The sequence below is a fragment of the Pygocentrus nattereri genome, chromosome 2 (assembly GCF_015220715.1).
Source record: "Pygocentrus nattereri isolate fPygNat1 chromosome 2, fPygNat1.pri, whole genome shotgun sequence".
Taxonomy (NCBI): Eukaryota; Metazoa; Chordata; class Actinopteri; order Characiformes; family Serrasalmidae; genus Pygocentrus; species Pygocentrus nattereri.
Window position 1 is genome coordinate 41,709,635 of NC_051212.1, and position 18,769 is coordinate 41,728,403.

General features: G+C 40.5%; 1 gene segment (V, D, J or C); it reads left to right on the forward strand.

Moving 5' to 3' along the window:
* Nucleotides 1–11,472: 11,472 nt before the first annotated feature.
* On the forward strand, nucleotides 11,473–12,643 carry LOC119264950. The segment is given in 3 exon segments: nucleotides 11,473–11,538; nucleotides 11,619–11,911; nucleotides 12,635–12,643. Coding segments are annotated over 3 exon segments (342 nt in total).
* Nucleotides 12,644–18,769: the final 6,126 nt, after the last annotated feature.

Genomic DNA, 18,769 nt, shown 5'->3' on the forward strand with positions numbered 1-18,769 from the left:
GTCCCTTTAGTTTTATTTTCAAACTTTCTGAACTGTGTGATTAAGCTTTGTAGGAATGCTTTGCTGCAGCACATTTCCCAAAAACAAGCTTATTCATCTCTGCTTTGTGTGGAATTCCTTTTTAGCAATTAGGCCTGAACTACAAAACATGTCTAACACTGAATTACTGTAGACATTATTAATTACTTAAGGAATAGATTTGATTCTTGTATGAGAAACCAGCTGACAGTGTTATGCATAATTTCCCAGAAGAGAGTAGGGTTTAATTTTCATTTGCTAAAGGGCTGAAACAGAGTTATGTGATGAAGTGAGAGACCACATGTAAGAGAAGACATGTAAGTAATGTAGTTCAAACATGGCATTCTCTGTTTATGTCTGACTTCTACTTGTACTTTCCACTGTAAATATAATCAGTATATATATTTGGATTATAATTTGTATTATTTAAGAATATAACACACAGTACACATCATATAGACTGGGAACAAAAAAGAAATGAGAGCAGGGGAAGTTGGGGGCAGTAGTAGTGATATGTCTCCCCCTCTATAGAGACTCTACTTGGATTCTCCCTTGCCCCACCCACTTGCACACCTGCAAGGTACCCTTGACTCATTACCTCCTTTTTATCAAGCCATTTGTTTGGTAAAGAGTTTGTGAAGTCTGTGTTTGTTTTCTTGAGTTCTGAGCCTGTTTCTTTGTCTTGGTTTTCCTTGTTCTTGACCCCTGCTTATCCTTATCCATCTCTAGTTTTCGAGGATGGCTCTGTCTCTTATTTTGCCAGTCTGTGTTTTGACCCCTGCCTTCTGTGACTGAGCACTGGACTGCCCCTAAAAACCAGCTCACAGTTGCAACCTGCTTCAACCTTTATATTACATATATAAAATATATATTATATTATAGGCAGGCCATATAATAAAAAGAAGCAATCTAGAATTGCTTTGCATTAATATCAGGTGCAAAGCATAGCTGCTGTAGGATTTTCTTTGCAGATATAAAGCCTGCCATCAATTGCATTTTCTGAGTTAATGAATACTGGTAGCATGAATTGTCATTTATAGGAATAAACAAGGATCTAAGTCAGGAGTTGTTCTTCTAACATAACTTACAGACCACATCTTTCTGGAAACCTAAAACAACCAGGCAATCCCAAAACATAAGAAGAAAGATAGATTTTGAATTATTCTCACACATCTTGCAACTAGGATCTGTTTAATGTTTCATTAAGTGCAGTTCATGTGGTGTACAGTACATTCTATGAATAGCCTTGAAATGAATGGGCACATGTGCTAGATTTTTTGAGGTGATACAGAGATTATCAGCTATGGTAGAATCCCAGCCAGACAAGCTCTCTTTTCAATACAGACAGTATGCAATGGTTTTAAGTATTATTATTATAGTTTCTTTGAATGATCCTTTGCCTTTCCATCTCCATACCATATTGATAAAGTAGTTGAGGATGTGTGTGAGGATGAACCAAGATTACTTCAGTGCCTCTCCATGGGACTTTAGACTGTGTAGCCATTAAAATTCTCAGAGACTTAATTGGCCCAGGAATAAAATTTAAAATTAGGGAGGCCAAAGATACCCTGTGATTAAACACGCTTAGTTCTGAGGTACAAATTCCCAGACAAATTTGGAATTCATTTCATCAAAAAATTGAGAGGTGGGCACACACCTGACTATATAAAGAACAGGATTTTAGCTTGCACTGAAATCTGTAAGGTACTCATACATTTATATCAATTTTGCCTTTTTGCATGATTTAATTGAAATGAAACTAAACAGTCTTTGACAAAGAATCCATGATCTTGATGTCTAAATAATGTAAATTAAGAAGATAAGACCAGGTGGAGGAATACTTGCCTTATTGATGTTGTTACGTGGTATAATGATGATTTATCCAAATTAATTTTACCCAGACAAATCAAATAAACTGAGGGGCAGAAAATTTATTTTCTTAACTAGAACTAGACTGTAGTAGGCAGTAGGCGCCCTAAGAGTTTGTAGTGTTATGACTAGAACAGCATTTTCGGTGACTGGTAAGTCCAATGCGGGAGTGGCAGTCTCTGCTGCACAATGTGCAAATGTAGTTGGTTGTGGGGGGGGTGTCTGTGTGTGCGGGCCTTCCGCCTGGCTCTCCTCTCTTCTGCCAGGTTCAAGATCTTCTCCTCACCTGTCTTTAGCTGTTTCTTGAGCAAGCATTGCCAGCTGCTGTGGTTTGCAGCAGTGTCCTTCCAGATCTCTGTGTTGATGTCCAGAGCTTTCATGTCACGCTTGCAGACATCTTTATATCTCAGCTGGGGGCGACCTTGGGGTCTTTTGCCAGATATGAGTTCACCATAGAAGATGTCCTTGGGGATCCGACCATCTTCCAGAGTGCACATGTGTCCAAGCCAGCACAGTCTGTGTTGTCTGAGCAGCGTGTACATGGTGGGGAGGCCAGCATGGGCAAGAACCTGAGCATTGGGCACTTTGTCATTCCACCTGATGCCAAGGATGCTGCAAAGACATCGCATGTGAAAACTGTTCAGCTTCCTGCTCTTGCTTGGCATAGGTTGTCCAGGATTCACTATGCAGGCATTGCAGGCATTGCACACTGCCATCTTGGTTGGAGTGGTCAGCTCGGGGTTCTCCCAGACGTGAGTGGTCATTCATCCTAGGGTTGTTGCAGCCTTGCCGATGCATTTGTTGATTTCGGCATCTAAGGACAGGTTGTCGCTGATGGTGGAGCCAAGGTAGGTGAACTGGTGTACCACTTGAAGTTTGTAATTGTCGATGGTGATGACAGGCGGTGTCCACATCTTGGCCCAACATGTTGGTCTTCACGCCGCCTACAGGGCTGTGCCTCGGCCACACTTCGGACAGTCCGACCACATCTCCATATTCCTCTATCCAGCATACAGACAACTCCTCAAGCAAGCACCTCCGGTGAGTAAGACCATCAAAGTATGGAATGAAGAAACTGACTTAGTGCTTCAGGACTGCTTTGACAGTACAGACTGGGATGTGTTCAGAACTGCAGCTATAAGAGAGGACTGTACAGTTGACCTAGAGGACTATGCTTCTGGGGTAATGGGCTACATCAGCAGTTGCATTGAAAGACTACAAAAGGTCCAGATATGACCTGCGTAGATCTATCAGTGAGGCCAAGAGACAGTATAGGCTGAAGCTGGAGGGCTACTACACCACCACGGACTCCCGGCGCATGTGGCAAGGACTACAGCACATCACCCACTACCAACAGACGAGCAGGGCGGTTACAAACAGCCACATCACACTACCTGATGAGCTAAATGAGTTTTATGCTCACTTCGAGGTCCTCAAACCTGGCCAACCAAGAGACACTATGGCCACACGAAACATATCACTCACTGTGACATCAGTGGATGTGTGCAGGACCTTGAAGAGAATAAACCCACGGAGAGCAGCCGGCCCAGACAACATCCCCAGGCGTGCTCTCAGAGTTTGCTCATCAGAACTGGCTGATGTGTTTGTGGACATATTCAATCTGTCTCTCGTGCAAGCTTTTGTGCCATCCTGCTTCAAGTCAACCACCATCATACCCCTCCCAAAGAAAAGTGCTGTGACCAGCCTAAATGACTATCGCACTGTTGCACTCACCCCAATAGTGATGAAGTGCTTCGAGAGAATAGTCATGACTCACATCCAAGAGACCATTCCAAACACTATAGACCCTCTTCAGTTTGCATACCGATGGAACAGGTCCACAGACGATGCAGTGAACACTGCCCTTCACACAACCCTCACACACCTGGAGGGCAAGGACACATATGTCAGAATGCTCTACATTCATTACAGCTCAGCATTTAACATAGTCATCCCACATAAACTCTCAGAAAAGCTCCTGACCCTCGGGCTGACACCTGCCCTCTGTAACTGGGTGCTGAACTTTCTATCAGACAGACCCCTGTCAGTCAGAGTTGGCAGCCGCACATCCAGCACAAGAACAGTGAGCACAGGGGTCCCCCAGGGATGTGTGCTGAGCCCCCTTCTACAGGAGCACGATCGAGAGTGTTCTTACCAGCTCCATCACGGTCTGCTATGGAAACTGCACTGCTCAGGACAAGAAGGCTCTCCAGCGTGTGATCAAAACTGCCCACTCCATCTCAGGAGCAGCCTTCCCCTCACTACAGGACATTTATCACACCAGGGTCATCAGAAGGGCACAAAACATCATCAGGGACAGTACACAGCCCCAGCACAGACTCTTCACACTACTTCCTTCAGGCAGACGTTACAGGAGTGTGAAGTCCAGGACAACTAGACTGACCAACAGTTTCTATTCACAGGCCATCATTTATGAACAGCTGCTCTACATATTTGCACACACGCACGTGTAACTTTAATTTTATTTCAACTTTGCAAATACTGTACATTTTTTACTTTTACTTTTTACTGTTTTTTTTTTGTTCTCTTAAGATTATATTTGGTGAATGGAGGAACAGCAAAGTAAGAATTTCATTGTACAGTGCAACTGCCTGTTCTGCTGTGCATATGACAATAAAACTCTTGAATCTTGAATCTTTGTTCTTGTACAAGGGGACGATCATGGCATCCCTCATGTCCTGTGGAACACCATCTTCACTCCAACACTGGCAAAGAGTGTCGTGTAGAGGCTGCAGAAGGGTGGTCTTGCACTGCCTGATCAGGTCTGGGGGGATGCCATCATTCCCAGGGGCTTTGCCGCAGGCTAAGTTGTCGATAGCCTTGCTGAGTTCTTCCTGTGTTGGTTCAGCGTCTAGCTCCTCCATGATGGGCAGGAGATCAATGGTGTCCTGCGCTATGGTGACAATGATGTTCTCTCTGGAGTAGAGCTCTGAATAGTGTTCCACCCATCTCTCCATCTGCTTGGCCTTGTCTGTGATCACTTTTCCGCTGCTAGTTTTCGGGGGTGCTGTTTTGCTCTGCATTGGTCTGAGAGCTTTTTTTATGCCCTCATACTTGCCCCTGATGTTACCTGTTGCTGCTGCATTCTGGATGTCATGACTAAGCTCCTGCCAGTACTCGTTGGCACATCTTCTTGATGTGTGCTGTACTTTTCTCCTGGCTGATCTGGTCTTCTCACTTGGTGAGCGCTTGTATTCAGAAAGGGCAGCACGCTTTATTTCAATAACAGGGGTCAACTCCGCAGACTTGGCATCAAACCAGTCGCAGTTCTTGGAGGTCTTTCTCCCAAAGGTAGCAAGAGCTGATTTCTGAATTGCTTCATGCAGGTACTTCCATGACTCGGAAACGGTGTTACATTTGTAGCCTGTAGTCAGAGCATCCTCAAAAGACTATGAATTCCTCAAGCTTCCCTGGATGTTGCATTTTGGTTGTGTCAATGCGTGGCTTCCCTTCTTGTTTGGAGCGATGAAGTTTCTTTGGTAACAGCTTGATCTTGCAGCATACCCGTGAGTGGTCAGAGTCACAGTCGGTGCAGTGGTATGAGCGGGTGACAAGCATGTGCCTAAGGCTTGTACGTTTGACAATGACCATGTCGAGCTGGTGCCATTGCTACGATCGAGGGTGGAGCCATGACACTCTGTGTTGTGGCTTCGTCTGGAAATAGGAATTGGTCACGCATGATGAGATCAGAGCTCCAACAGGCGCTGACCATTCTCTTTGATCTTGCCAACTCAAAAGGAACCCAAGCAGGAAGGCCAAGAGTCATGGTCTCCACCAACTCTGGCACTGAGGTCACCAAGGAGGACAAGGTGTTCGCTTCTGTGTATGTTCTTGATGATGTCGTTCAGGCTGGTGTAGAACTCATCTTTTGCCTCAGGTGTAGAGGTCATGGTTGGGGCATAGGCACTAATGAGTGTAACTGGTCCCTCAGAGGTATAGAGTCGGAGAGTCAGCAGACGTTCTGATCCCTTGTCGTCTGGTTCAACCATCTTCAGCAATGTGTTCCTGACTGCAAAGCCTACTCTGTGCTCTCTGCCATCCTCAGCACTCTTTCCTTGCCAGAAGAAGGTGTAGTCTTTCTCCTTCAAAGATCCCGATTCAGCTAGGCATGTTTCTTGCAGAACGACTATGTCTACCTTCAGTCTCAGTAGCTCGTTTTTGATGACCGCTGTCTTTCTTGCGTCACATTGTTCTGGGGATCTTCAAGTCCAGTTGTCATGGTGTGGACGTTCCAACATCCCAGTTTAAAAGCTGGTCTCTTCTTAGTGTTTGTTCTTGGTGTATTCTTGCCTTGTGCGGAAGTTGCAGTCTGCTTGTCGGGTTTCCTTATCCTCATGCACCCAATGAGGAATGCAGACTGCGGTGAGACAACACCTTACTGGTTGGGGACTGCCCAACTTGAGGCGGGGATAGTTTGATAGCTTGATAGCTGCCCAAAGGGTGAGGTTGGTTAGTGTAGTGGTTAACACCTCTGCCTTCTATGCTGTAGACTGGGGTTCATTCCCCATCTGGGTAAAACACCTACACTATACCAATAAGAGTCCTTGGGCAAGACTCCTAACACCACCTTCACCTACCTTTGTAAAATGATCAAACTGTAAGTCTGGATAAGAGCGTCAGCCAAATGCCATAAATGTAAATGTTATTTGGTGGCTGAAAAGACCCAGTGCTCTCTCCCACCATCGGGAGCAACTCGTGGCGCCACTCTCTACGCCAGTTGAGCATTGTAGCTTATAATTGGTAGACTGCTGCTTGCCGAGTTGCTTTGACACTGTGAAGCGAAGCTGGAATGTCCTCTCCACGGTGCAAGCCAGGGTAGGGTAGTGTGGAGGACCAGCTGTTGCCGAAGCAGCAGGTCCCCCCTCTCCACAACGCTGGTTGATCCAACGGAGTGGCAGGGCCGGATACAGTTTGGGACCGGTGCTGTCACAAGAGTTGCCAGAGCAAGATTGCATGCAACCACAAACTGCCTATAGGACTCCAGGTCCAGATTTTTCCTCAAGGTTTACACCTGAAGCCTTTACCTAAAAGAGATGTGGACGCAAAGCAGCAGAGGTTTTTGACAGAGTTTTCCTGCTCTGCATGAGGCAGGTGGCACCAGGTTACATGGTTACCGATGGCAGGCATAGCCTGACCTGACCACTAAGGTCATATAGAGTCTGTCATTTATCTGGTGATGGTTTGCTTACTTTTTTCTTCATTTTAGATGCAGCCATGAAGAAAATCACAAGCTGTAGCTGACAAAGGAATTCATCAGAGACCCCCACATCTGTTAAGAGCAGAGCATTACTGGGTGGGGGGACTGATGTTCATGCTCTGTCTGCTTCTCTCTCTCCCATTTATGCTCTACATATACACCACTGACAACTTTTTTTATGCACCTGACTTAAACTAGTTAAGCCTGTATGCATACATCACTGCATTGCTGTGGCACAGGAAATGATTTTCATAGGTGACACTGTCACAAACTCAAATGCCTCTTATGTTGTTTATAGTCGCTAAATTAATTCCAACTGAGAAACTACAAATAGCAAATTAATCAACAATGGCAGCAAAAATATATTTTGCACTGAGTGTGCACAGGTCATAGACATAAAGCTACAAGCAACATCACTTACACTTAAATCAGGGTTACAAGTTGTTTATATCTGATGCCTCGATAGAAGGCAATCTTTTAATTCAGTTAAAAGATCAGGATTACACCCAACATATGTTGTAATTTTCTGTTTGCACATTTCTCTCGTATCAGCTAAACTAGCCCAATATGGGTTTGATTCTATGTGGTTCATTCTTTTTTCCCCTTCCTGCCTTCTATCTGGATTTTGCGCATAATTGGAACCATGTCACTGCAGACAGTGTATTAAAAATTGTAGTCCATCTGTTTCTCTGCATAATTTATTTATCCCTTTACTCAAGTTACTATTTGGATGGTGCATCATTTTCAGCACTGCAGTAACACACTGTGATGCTTGTGTGTGTTACGCTGGTGTGAGTAGATCAGACACAGAAGTGCTGCTGGTGTTTTTAAACAGTGTTCATTCACTGTCCACTGTAGACATTCCTAGTTTGCTTGTCTTTGTAGATGTAAAGGCAGAGACATAAGCTCATCTGTTGATGCACAGTGTTGATCCTCTAGTCCTTCAACAGTGGTCACAGGATGCTTTTGGCTGGATGTTTTTGGTTGGTGGACTATTTTCAGTCCACCAGCAACACTGAGGTGTTTTAAAAACTCCAGCAGCACTGCTGAGTCTGATACACTTATACCACCATGTCAGTGTCACTACAGTTCTTAAGAATGCTCCAAAACCCAAATAATACTTGCTCTGTGGGGATCCTGACCCAGGGGCGATTCTAGGATCAGAGCTTTAAGGGTGCTGAGACACCCAGTGAGACACCCCACCCTTTTTTTTCATCATATCTTCTATAATTCTATAATGTTAATTAGCTGATGCGCATAGGGACAGTAGTAGTCTAGCACCTTGGCTTTAACAACATATAGGCCTACCATTGGCACAATAGCTCCATCTTCTCTTACTCAAAATCAAACAGTGAGCGGTCATTGACTGACGACCTGCAATATAACTTGCTAGATAAAAAATAGCTAACAATAATAAAGAGTGATCTGTGATTCAGATTGTAATGTGTTGGTGCTGAGTGATAAGAAATCCTCGTCTGTGCTGCTGACCACCACACTGTAACTAGCTCTAGTGTGCCTGCATGTGTGTGTGTGCGGATCATAACATTTGCTTATCAAAGCAAATTAATTAAAAAAATAAGAATTTTGAATCTTATTTTAAGGGGTGCTGGGACTCAGTTTAGGGTGGTTTTAAGTGGACCTGATTAAAGAGAAAATGAGCAAGTAGGCCTACAAGGTAGCTGTAAATAATAATGTGGCAAATGAGCGTATATACTCCTTGTATACATATATCTACATATATCTACATATATCAAAGCACAGTGGTGTTCTGCACATTTCAGTTTGGTTTATATTTTTCTTTAACGCCTGTTTATCGGCCTATGATAATTGATTATTCACCTGTGTATTGATTATTTAATTTTGTCTGTGTTGTAGCCAAGTATGTTATGCTGTAAATTGAGGTATGTGTGGTTAATAAATAGATTTACACTTTTGTAAAAAGTGTCTGGAAGTGAATATATTGACTGTGTTTTGTTAGCTAGGCGTGTTGATATCGCAGTGTACCCAGATGTGAGTTGAGCATTTGGGCTAGAATTGGGCCTAGATTCAAACCAAAGTCTGGACCAATGTAGTTTAAGACAGCTGTGCAGTATTTGGCCTAGATGATACGTGGGAGATCCAAGCTTGAATTGTAAGATGTTGATTCACCTTTCAAAATTGAAACAAAATCCAACAGTGATTCAACCTTGAACCACAATGTTGATTCAACTGTGAATAACTTCTAGCTGGGTAGATAAACAGCTCAGTAACACAGGATAACAGAAATTACACTTTTTTGTTTGATGGGTTAAAACCTACACAGCCCCAAGGCCCCTGACATTGCGTTCCTTTGTAAGTAAAATGAGTTTATTCAGCAATTGTTCTCTGCAGAGTCTGTAGCTTTTACTGTACAAGGACACTCCATCCCAGTTTCAGTTTGAGTTCACTAATAACAATTATGCTTGATTTTGAGAAGCAACACTGTCTTTATATTTCAATTCAAGATCGACATCAATTGAATGAGCTGCTTCATATCTGAGCTTAAGCAAAACACAGCTTTTGCAAGCGAATGCAAACCGTTGCATCGTATTGCAAAACCTTTGCGAGGCAATGCATTTTATGTGCAAGGGAACGCAAAACATTTTGAGGAAACGCAATGTAATGCATATTTTTGTGGTTACCACTGCCCCTTATGGGCTCCATAAAAACACTCAAATGCACAGAGAAAACTAAGCTGATAAGTTTAAACTCACTTTTACTCTGTCTGTGGAAAGCTGACAGTAACGATGTAAAGAGGAGGAGATTAGAACTGAGTGCTGTACAGTTCAGACTGAACAGAGATCAGCACACAGCTTTCAGAAGAGCAGCTGCAGTTCAGCCTTTAAACCTTCCTGTTTCAGTGACCATGTTATGTTTAATAGTGATGTTTATGTTGTCTGTTAAAGGTAAGACTTTGTATTCTTAATATGCTCCAAATCTTTCCATTTTTCTTATAAAAAATAATGCTAGATAGTAATATAATTAAGTTACTCATTCTTTCATTTATTTGAACATAGTCTCTGTTTTCTTGTTCAGGTAACAGAGCTGCAGAACTAATCTCTCCATACACTGCAGCAGTGTTCACCAATGAGGGTGAAAATGCTACACTCTCTTGTAATTACAGCGGTTCTGTTAGAAATCTTTTCTGGTATCTCCAGAATTCAGCATCACCTCCTCAGTTCCTCATAGCAGATTATTCACCTCCTGTTACTGGAATATCAATCAAACACAGAAAAGAAGCCACCAGTGTGGATCTGATCATCTCCTCTGCTACAGTATCAGACTCTGCACTCTACTACTGTGCCCTGCAGCCCACAGTGACAGGAAACCCAGCTACATGGTACAAAAACCTGCCAGTGTTTCTCACAAGCTCAGCGTCTTGACTACTGCAATTCAAAATATATCCAGTAGGTGGCAGCAGTGTATTAATAGTCAGCCCGAAGCCCTGCTTGGATGATGTGTCCTGCTTCGATGGAATTCGACTGATACACATTCACTGAAATGCAGCCTTTTGTTGCTTATGAATCATTTAGAGTCATGAGTCTGTAAGTCGTTTGAAGTTTCATAGGGTTAGTTTATTTGGCCATTTTTTAATCATGGAAAGCACACCGAGGATGACACACAGACATAGTTGAGCTCCAGTCATAGGCAGGTTGAGTTCAGTCAGTCTTGGTGTAAAGAGTCACTGGCTAGAGTAACTGAGAGTTTACTTCACCTCTGGTTTTCAGCAGGCTGGTTTGCCTGACAGACCACCCCAACAGCTGCAAATGATGAAGTGATTTTACAGGCTGTACTGGATACCACAACAAAAACTCTGACGCCTGACTACTACTACTGCCAAATCCAGCCAGAACTATAATAGAATATGATACGAATTTGAATTTATCATTTTATATATCTATTGTCTATCATTTTAACTATCTGGTTTGCTATTTTTTCTTTTTTTTTCCCCATAAATTACAGTTTATTAGAAATGGTTAGTGTGTGTGTGTGTGTGTGTGTGTGTGTGTGTGTGTGTGTGTGTGTGTGTGTGTGTGTGTGTGATATGTAAAAGTAAAAATCTATGTTGTCTTGGTTGTCTAAGTATAATTAACACATGGTGTACTGAGAACAAACTATGGCACAAATATATTATTTTCACTCAGAAAATCTATAAAACGTATCATTTGAGGGCCAAAGAGCTGAATACAACTGTAGTTCTAATCACAGGTTCACAAACACACTGAACGGGGCTGATCCAGCTTTCTCAGTGATAACATGTGGAAAACTCAGAGAGTCAGAAGGTGGAGCTGTGTGATTAAATCATGAAGAAACATTTATAGGACACAGACCTCATTTCTGACTCTTCATCTCACTGTCATTTTCTTTATCCATCATGTTCTTCTGTGCTTTTCTGATTCCTTCAGTGCTGACAGGTAAGAGACCCATGAAACTCCTGTTGTATTCAGTTTAACATCTGAAATTTTACTGAACATTTTCTTTTCTTTTTTAACAGGTGTCTCTTCTGAAGACTTGATAACATCTCATGGGTCTGTTAAACAAGCCAGAGATGGTGAGAGTGTTACTCTCTCCTGCAACTACAATGTTTCTCAATATGGCCTGTTTTGGTATCGTCAGTATTCCAGATCCAAACCAGAATTCCTCCTCTCCACCACTGAATCTGGAGGAACTGTTAAAGCTGATCCAGCTGCACAGTTTTCTGCTACAGTTGATAAAATTCAGAACAGCAAAGTTCTGAACCTGGTGATCTCCTCTGCTGCAGTATCAGACTCTGCACTCTACTACTGTGCCCTGAAGCCCACAGTGACAGGAAACCCAGCTACACTGTATAAAAACACTGTTTGGAATGGAGCTCTGTTCTTACTCATGTTTCTGTGTTTCTGTACAGTGTTGTACTGATTCACTGCTGCATTTCACTCTCAAAAATATCAACCTTGAAATCAGTATTGCTCATATTGTAATGTCACAAACAATAGTTTAGAAAATTTTAAAAGCACAGATGTTTTGGATTATAAAAATCTTTGGTACTGTTCAAAGTAGTGACTGACTTGTGTTCTTCCTGCTTGATATGCACATGAATAAGTTTCTGAAAATAAAATACATGATTCTTTCTGTTAGTGGAACTACTGTTAGAATCATATGACCAAACATGGTGTGGATCCTTTCACTGTATGATCAAAGCGATGTTAGTGTTTTAATCCTACTGTAAGACTCTTGAAGAAGTGCTGAACTATCTCAGTCACCTTTTCAAGATCTTACATTATCTCATGTGTGGATGCAGAAGTTGTATGACTTTGTGATTTGCTTTGGTTTCTATGGTTATTGGTTTCATCAGATTAATTACAATAATACTGAAATCTATGACAGCCACATTATAAACAATAAACAAACAAACAAACAAATACAAAAAACAAATACAAACTTTGGCTAATGACTTTTTAAATATAAACGTGTTTATAAACTAAACGTGCATTCCACTTTATCATTCTTTCATGTGTGTTTGCTAATCAGATCAAATGATCAGACAACTGATATTTTTAGTAAAGAAGGAGAATCTGTTACACTGAAATGCTCTTATGACTCACTGGAACTGACAGTATCCTGAGTATGTAACCAGGGTCTGGTAGCCATACTTCAGATCATTTTTATCTGCTACTTCCAGATCATCCACTGAGCTCACAGTTACATAGTAGACTAATACTTGCAGATACAGCTCTCTACTACTGTGCTCATTTAGTTTAAACTCAGTGATACAAAGTCTCTGAGAATACAAGGAAATCACAGTAAAATGAATGTATCTGTTATTATCTGACATGACTGCAGGTGGTAAAACTTGCAAAAAAAATTTAATATGCACAACACAAAGGTTTTTTTATGCTCTAGTAAAAGTTATGCTCAAAAGTTTGCCTAACCCTGGTTAAAGTACACGTTTTCTTGATTTTCTAAGTGACAATAAGTCAACATATCTTCTACAGACACCCAATATCTGTACAATTTAATGCACAGTTACCATTTATTTACTGAATTTAACATAGAAGAAAATGAAACATGAAATGAGGAGTGTAGAAAAGTTATGGCAAATTTGATATATTATGTTTCATTTTTTCCAATATGTTAAATTCATCAAGTATATGTAAACTGTGCTTTAATTTGCAGAGAAAAAATGCAACTGCTTTGTTAGTTAATCATTACCATGTATAACCATTTCGGGAAAATATATCTCAAAGTCAAGTCAGTCTGACCTCTGAAGTGCACCAGGCACCTCATCAGAAGGCATGAATGGCCGTTAGAAGCTGAAGAATTATCAGTGAAGAACAGTGTCGATGAGTGTAAAGTGTGTTTTTCTTTTCTAATCAATTTCAACAATAAAGGTCCAATTTCAGAACTCAGAACAGAAGATGACACCACTTTGTCACAATTCACATGTTCACATGGGTGTGATGTCATAATGCTAGACTTTGTTGTTTAAACGCTGCCATATTCTTGTTTGGACTAGTCTAAAAAAAACAAAACAAAAAAAAGGAAGAGCAACATTGCTGTTTATTTACACTAGAATTACTATGATTACATACAAGGGCAAGACATGAGTCTTTGATTTCTTCATCTGCGTATATTTGGTTAAATATACAAGAGATATTTTAATATAATTGACATACTTTGCAGTTACTGAAAAAAGCAAACTTCAGCACCTTCAGCATATAGCACATGTACTCAGAGAATGGATGAAGGGTGAAATGACAAGACTGGTGACTCATTTAGCTGCTCCTTGGTAATATTGTATCAGAATAGCTGATTTTGTGGAAAAAACCCTAAATAACCTGTGACAATGTATTTTATATCAGTACATTAATACATGTAAAAGGCTACACAGCCTCATTGAAAACAGGATTACCAGCTTACAGAAAACATTGTTATTCAGTATTGAATATGATTATGCTCAGATGTGTTGTAAAATGACATGAACAAAATGATGGACTAGACACAATAGTTTGTTATAAATGTTTAAGATGACGTACGCAGTAGAGGAGAGTTTGGGTAAAATCTAATATAAGATAATATGTCCAACTTACTTAAAGTCAACTGTCAAGTAGAGACAGATGTTTCCTAAGAGACACATTTTAAACCATATTTTTGTAGAATGAAAATAGTTTTTTTTTACATCTTTTTTCAGTTTCACTGATATTTGCTATATTGTTATAAAAAAATACATGTCAGACATCATAAAACTGGATTAACTGTGTGAGTTAATTGTGAGTATAACTCATTGCTTTGCTTAAATGTATTAAAAAATGTAATGTAAAAAGTTGCCTGCACTCTCCTGTACACAGCAGACTGTACTGCATTCTGATTGGCTAACAAAAATGGCAGGATGGAGTAGTTGAAGGTAAAACAGAATGCTACAGTGCAGCTTCCAGGAAAGGAAAGTAGAGCACAATGTTTCTCTGTTCACTACTGCTTTTTACAGCACTCACAGGTAGGATTTTAGCTTCATTTATTCAACATGTCTTCTTTAAGCATTATATTTGTTTGTCAAATGTTCTTTAGTTGTATTCATGGAAGTAAGATTCCAATTGTTTTCAAATTTTTAATTGTTGAATCAATGTGAAAAAATTTTTCAGGTTCCAGCAAACAAGACAGTGTTACTCCTACATCTTCTGCTGTGAGTGGTAAAGAGAAGCAAACTGTTAGACTCTCCTGTAATTATGACTATAAAGTGTCTATGAACAATCTACAGTGGTATCGCCAGAATACCGGTGCAGCACCTGAGTTCCTTGTTCTAGTGATGGAATCAGGCCAAAATCAGACAGCAGATTCTTCTCATCCTCGTTTATCTACTGAAGTTCAGAAGAACGTAAAGCGTCTGGATCTGATAATCTCCTCTGCTGCAGTATCAGACTCTGCACTCTACTACTGTGCCCTGCAGCCCACAATGACAGGAAATCCAGCTACACTGTACAAAAACCTGTGTAGATGTTGCAGCTCAACTCAGATTATATATAGTCTACAGACTGTGTGGCTACAATGATAAAACCTTTGGATGCTTTACAACAGAAGAAGAAGACTCTTAGCACATGCTGCTGTTTATCAAACAATTTATCCCCAGTGAAAACAAGACTGTATACAGAAAATGTGGACATAAGCCAACTACCACAAGGTTGCAGCGCTACAATGTCTCTTCATCTCAATTCCTCTCCAAAAAACTTCAGCATTCCTCAGTGTCAGAATGAAAACATTCCTGAAGAGGGAAAATGATTGTGGTCCTTATTTATACGGGAAACAATGTCAAATTAAATTATTTACTTTCTTGGTAAGTTTCTTGTTAAGACCTGATCATCATAATCATCCAACAATGTTGCTATAAATCAGTACTGAACAGATTCATTGTTGGTTTTAATAAATCTGATTTTAACAGAGACAGACATAAACCACATTATCATTCTTCAACAAGCTTATTGATCCAGAACCTGTATGTCTCTGTAGTGTAATACTCTGCTGTGAACTCTGCCGCTAACAAACTTTAAACTCTGAAACTTTTTTTGTCTATAGGTGAGATTCTAATATGATGTGAAGGGACTTTATAACTGATATTACTGAGAAGAAGAGTTTTAGTATTATTTAATCACACGTTTACTAAAGATCTTGAAAGAAACAAATGAAGCAAATGAATTGAGTTTGAATTAAATACATTATTCTGTTTTTTAGTCTTCATCACTGTCTCATCATTATGACTTCTTCATTATTAATATGACGATGAATCAGGATGACTTCTTTTAGGCAGTGAAACACTATCATATAGTACAATATTGACTCTGTCTATAGTTTATATACACATTGTGCTGATCAAACACAAGAGGGCAGCAGTGATGTAAGCATGATGTGAGCACAGCTGAGAATCTGCTCAGAGGCTGAGCTTCTGTTTATTTCAGTTCAGATAAGAAACAATAGCAGAGAATTTAAAAGTAAAAATGCTGAGACTGTTCTTAACAATGGACCATCTGGTGAAAATAGCAGTGCTGTCAGGTGCACTATATTCTGGTACGAGGCTGTTATTTATAATAAATTACATCAAAAAATTAATATGCACTACTTTTAAAGTCTTTCTTTTGCTGTTGTTATTATTTCTTTTTTTTCAGTCTGCAGGGGACGAGACTCTGTAAAACAATCTACAGAATTAATCTCTGCCAATGAAGGAGATGCAGCAGTTTTACACTGCAAGTACAGCACTGTTGATCAGTCACTGTATCTCTTATGGTACAAACAACAGAGTAAAGCATCTCCTCAGTTTGTTCTGATGAATTGAACTTTTGGACAAGGACACACTGGACTGGAGTTTAAAGACAGATTTAGTGCATATTTAGATTCCAATTCCAGTTTAGTTCCACTGACAATCCAGAACCTGCACATTTCTGACTCTGCTGTGTATCACTGTGCTTTGATGTCCACTGTGATGACAACACATGCACCCCTCATACAAAAATATCAGATGGAAGTCAGTGAGTCTGTTACCTGCAGTCACTATTTATATATAGTCAGATTGGAAAAGTGATTGTTTCTTTTTTAACTTCAAGAAAAAATCTTTATTTACAACAGCGACCATTTCAACAATGCATTGTCTCAATTTTTCACATGTGTACAAGCCAGTCAAGAAATATTAAATATGTAATATTTATTTGTGTTTATAGGTGTTTTAAGAACACAGCCTTCTTGCACTAAAAGCTGTGTTCATGGAGAAACATCATTCTCTAATATAAAATACATTGCCTTTGTGAATAACACTGGAATTGCTCTGTATTGTTTTGGTGGTTCAGTTCATAGACACAGATGCTGCTGAGTGAAGATCTGTGCTGTTATACTGCAACACAAGCACTTCCTGACTTACTTCCTCATCTAAGTTCAGCACATAAATCACCACTATTACACAGACAGACCTCACACAGCTCTGTTCCAAAATGCCTCAACTACACAACTTTCTGCACATGAGGAGATTCATACCACTGATTATCACTGTAGCATCAGGTAATGAACTGCTAATGAATGTCCATGTATTTCAGTGACTCTGCCTTTTAAAAACTTTAGCATGAAACACTTATTCTTTTTTCTTAATTCAGGTGTATTTGCAGATAAAATTGGACCGAGGGAGGAAGATGGCAGCATTATCAGTAAAGAAACAGACAACGTTACTCTGAAATGTTCTTATGAGTCAACCAGCAGTGATATTTTGCTTTACTGGTTCTGACAGCGCTTTAACAGAGCACCACAGTATTTACTGTATAGAGGCGCAAAATCATATAGCAGCTACAAGAGCACTCCAGCTGACACTCGACTCGAGGCAACAACAACTGATACATCTACTGAACTTATTATCAGTGGCCTAAAGCTCACAGACTCTGCACTCTACTACTGTGCTCTTAGAGTAGACCCAGTGATACAAAGTCCCTGAGAGGCTGTACAAAAACTCAAAGACGTATAAGAAGCTCCTCAAACCACAGAAGATCAAAGTTATTTCTTTATCACACTTTGTCATCAGTGAAGAACAAGCACAGATAAAGTTTGTGGTAGCACCTGCAGCTGGGAAAAAGAAAAGAAAGAAGAACATTTGAGTGTTTAAGAATCAGTACAACCTAGTCACACTAAATTAAAAAATGCAGCCACAAAGAATTACATTTACAATAAAAAAATAACCTCATATTAAACTCACCTCAGTAGTTACAGCCTTGCTCATTGCATTGGATTGATTTACTTTAAGTCTGGGTCCTTCACTTACAGCAGAGTGAGCTGACTGCATTTTGTATGACTTGATTATTCAGACCTCACATTGAGGCTGTTTGTCACTGAAATTGAGCATCAGCTCTGGGTCAGCTGTGTCCATCCTGCTAAAACACTCTGAGAACATTTCCATCCAGGCTGATCCCAGTGTTAGGCTGTTTGTCTGAATGGCTCCTTAAGACTGATATGATCAACACTTTGTGAATATTTCAGATCGTTGGGGTCCAGTCAGGAGGAAATTGATTTTGCATGTGTTGATCTGAGAGATTCAAACAGAGCAAGAAAAAAACTGATAGCTGTCCCACATGGGCAGTCGTGAGCTGGAGGTTAGGGAGCCAGCCCTGTGACCGGAAGGTTGCCAGTTTAATCCCCTTGGCTGACAATCCATGACTGAAGTACCCTTGAGCAAGGCACCTAACCCTCAATTGCTCCCTGGCTACTGGTGGATCAAGCTGCCCACTGCTCCAGGCAAGTGTGCTCACTGGCTCCTCGTGTGTGTGTTTGCTAGTGTACATGTATGTGGGTGTTTCACTGCATGGATGGATAAAATGCAGAGGTCTAATTTCACAGTGTCCAAACACAGAGACAAATGGTTCTGTCTTCTGTTCAACATGGAAGAAATGCTAGTGATACTACAATGTCCTATAGTCTACTCCATAATTACCTTCAAAGGTGATTATCAACCCTTTACTACACTCAAAGGGCTGGTTAGCTTCTTGCATGCACTAGTTTCAAGTCTTTCTGCTTTCCAGAAAATTATGGTACATGTCATTTGATGATTTCATTACTCTGGAGTGACTCACTGGAAAAGCACAATCAAGAGCTCAAAGACTACAGGAAATATGGTAAAAGAACATCGGATCCAAAGAAACTGAAGCT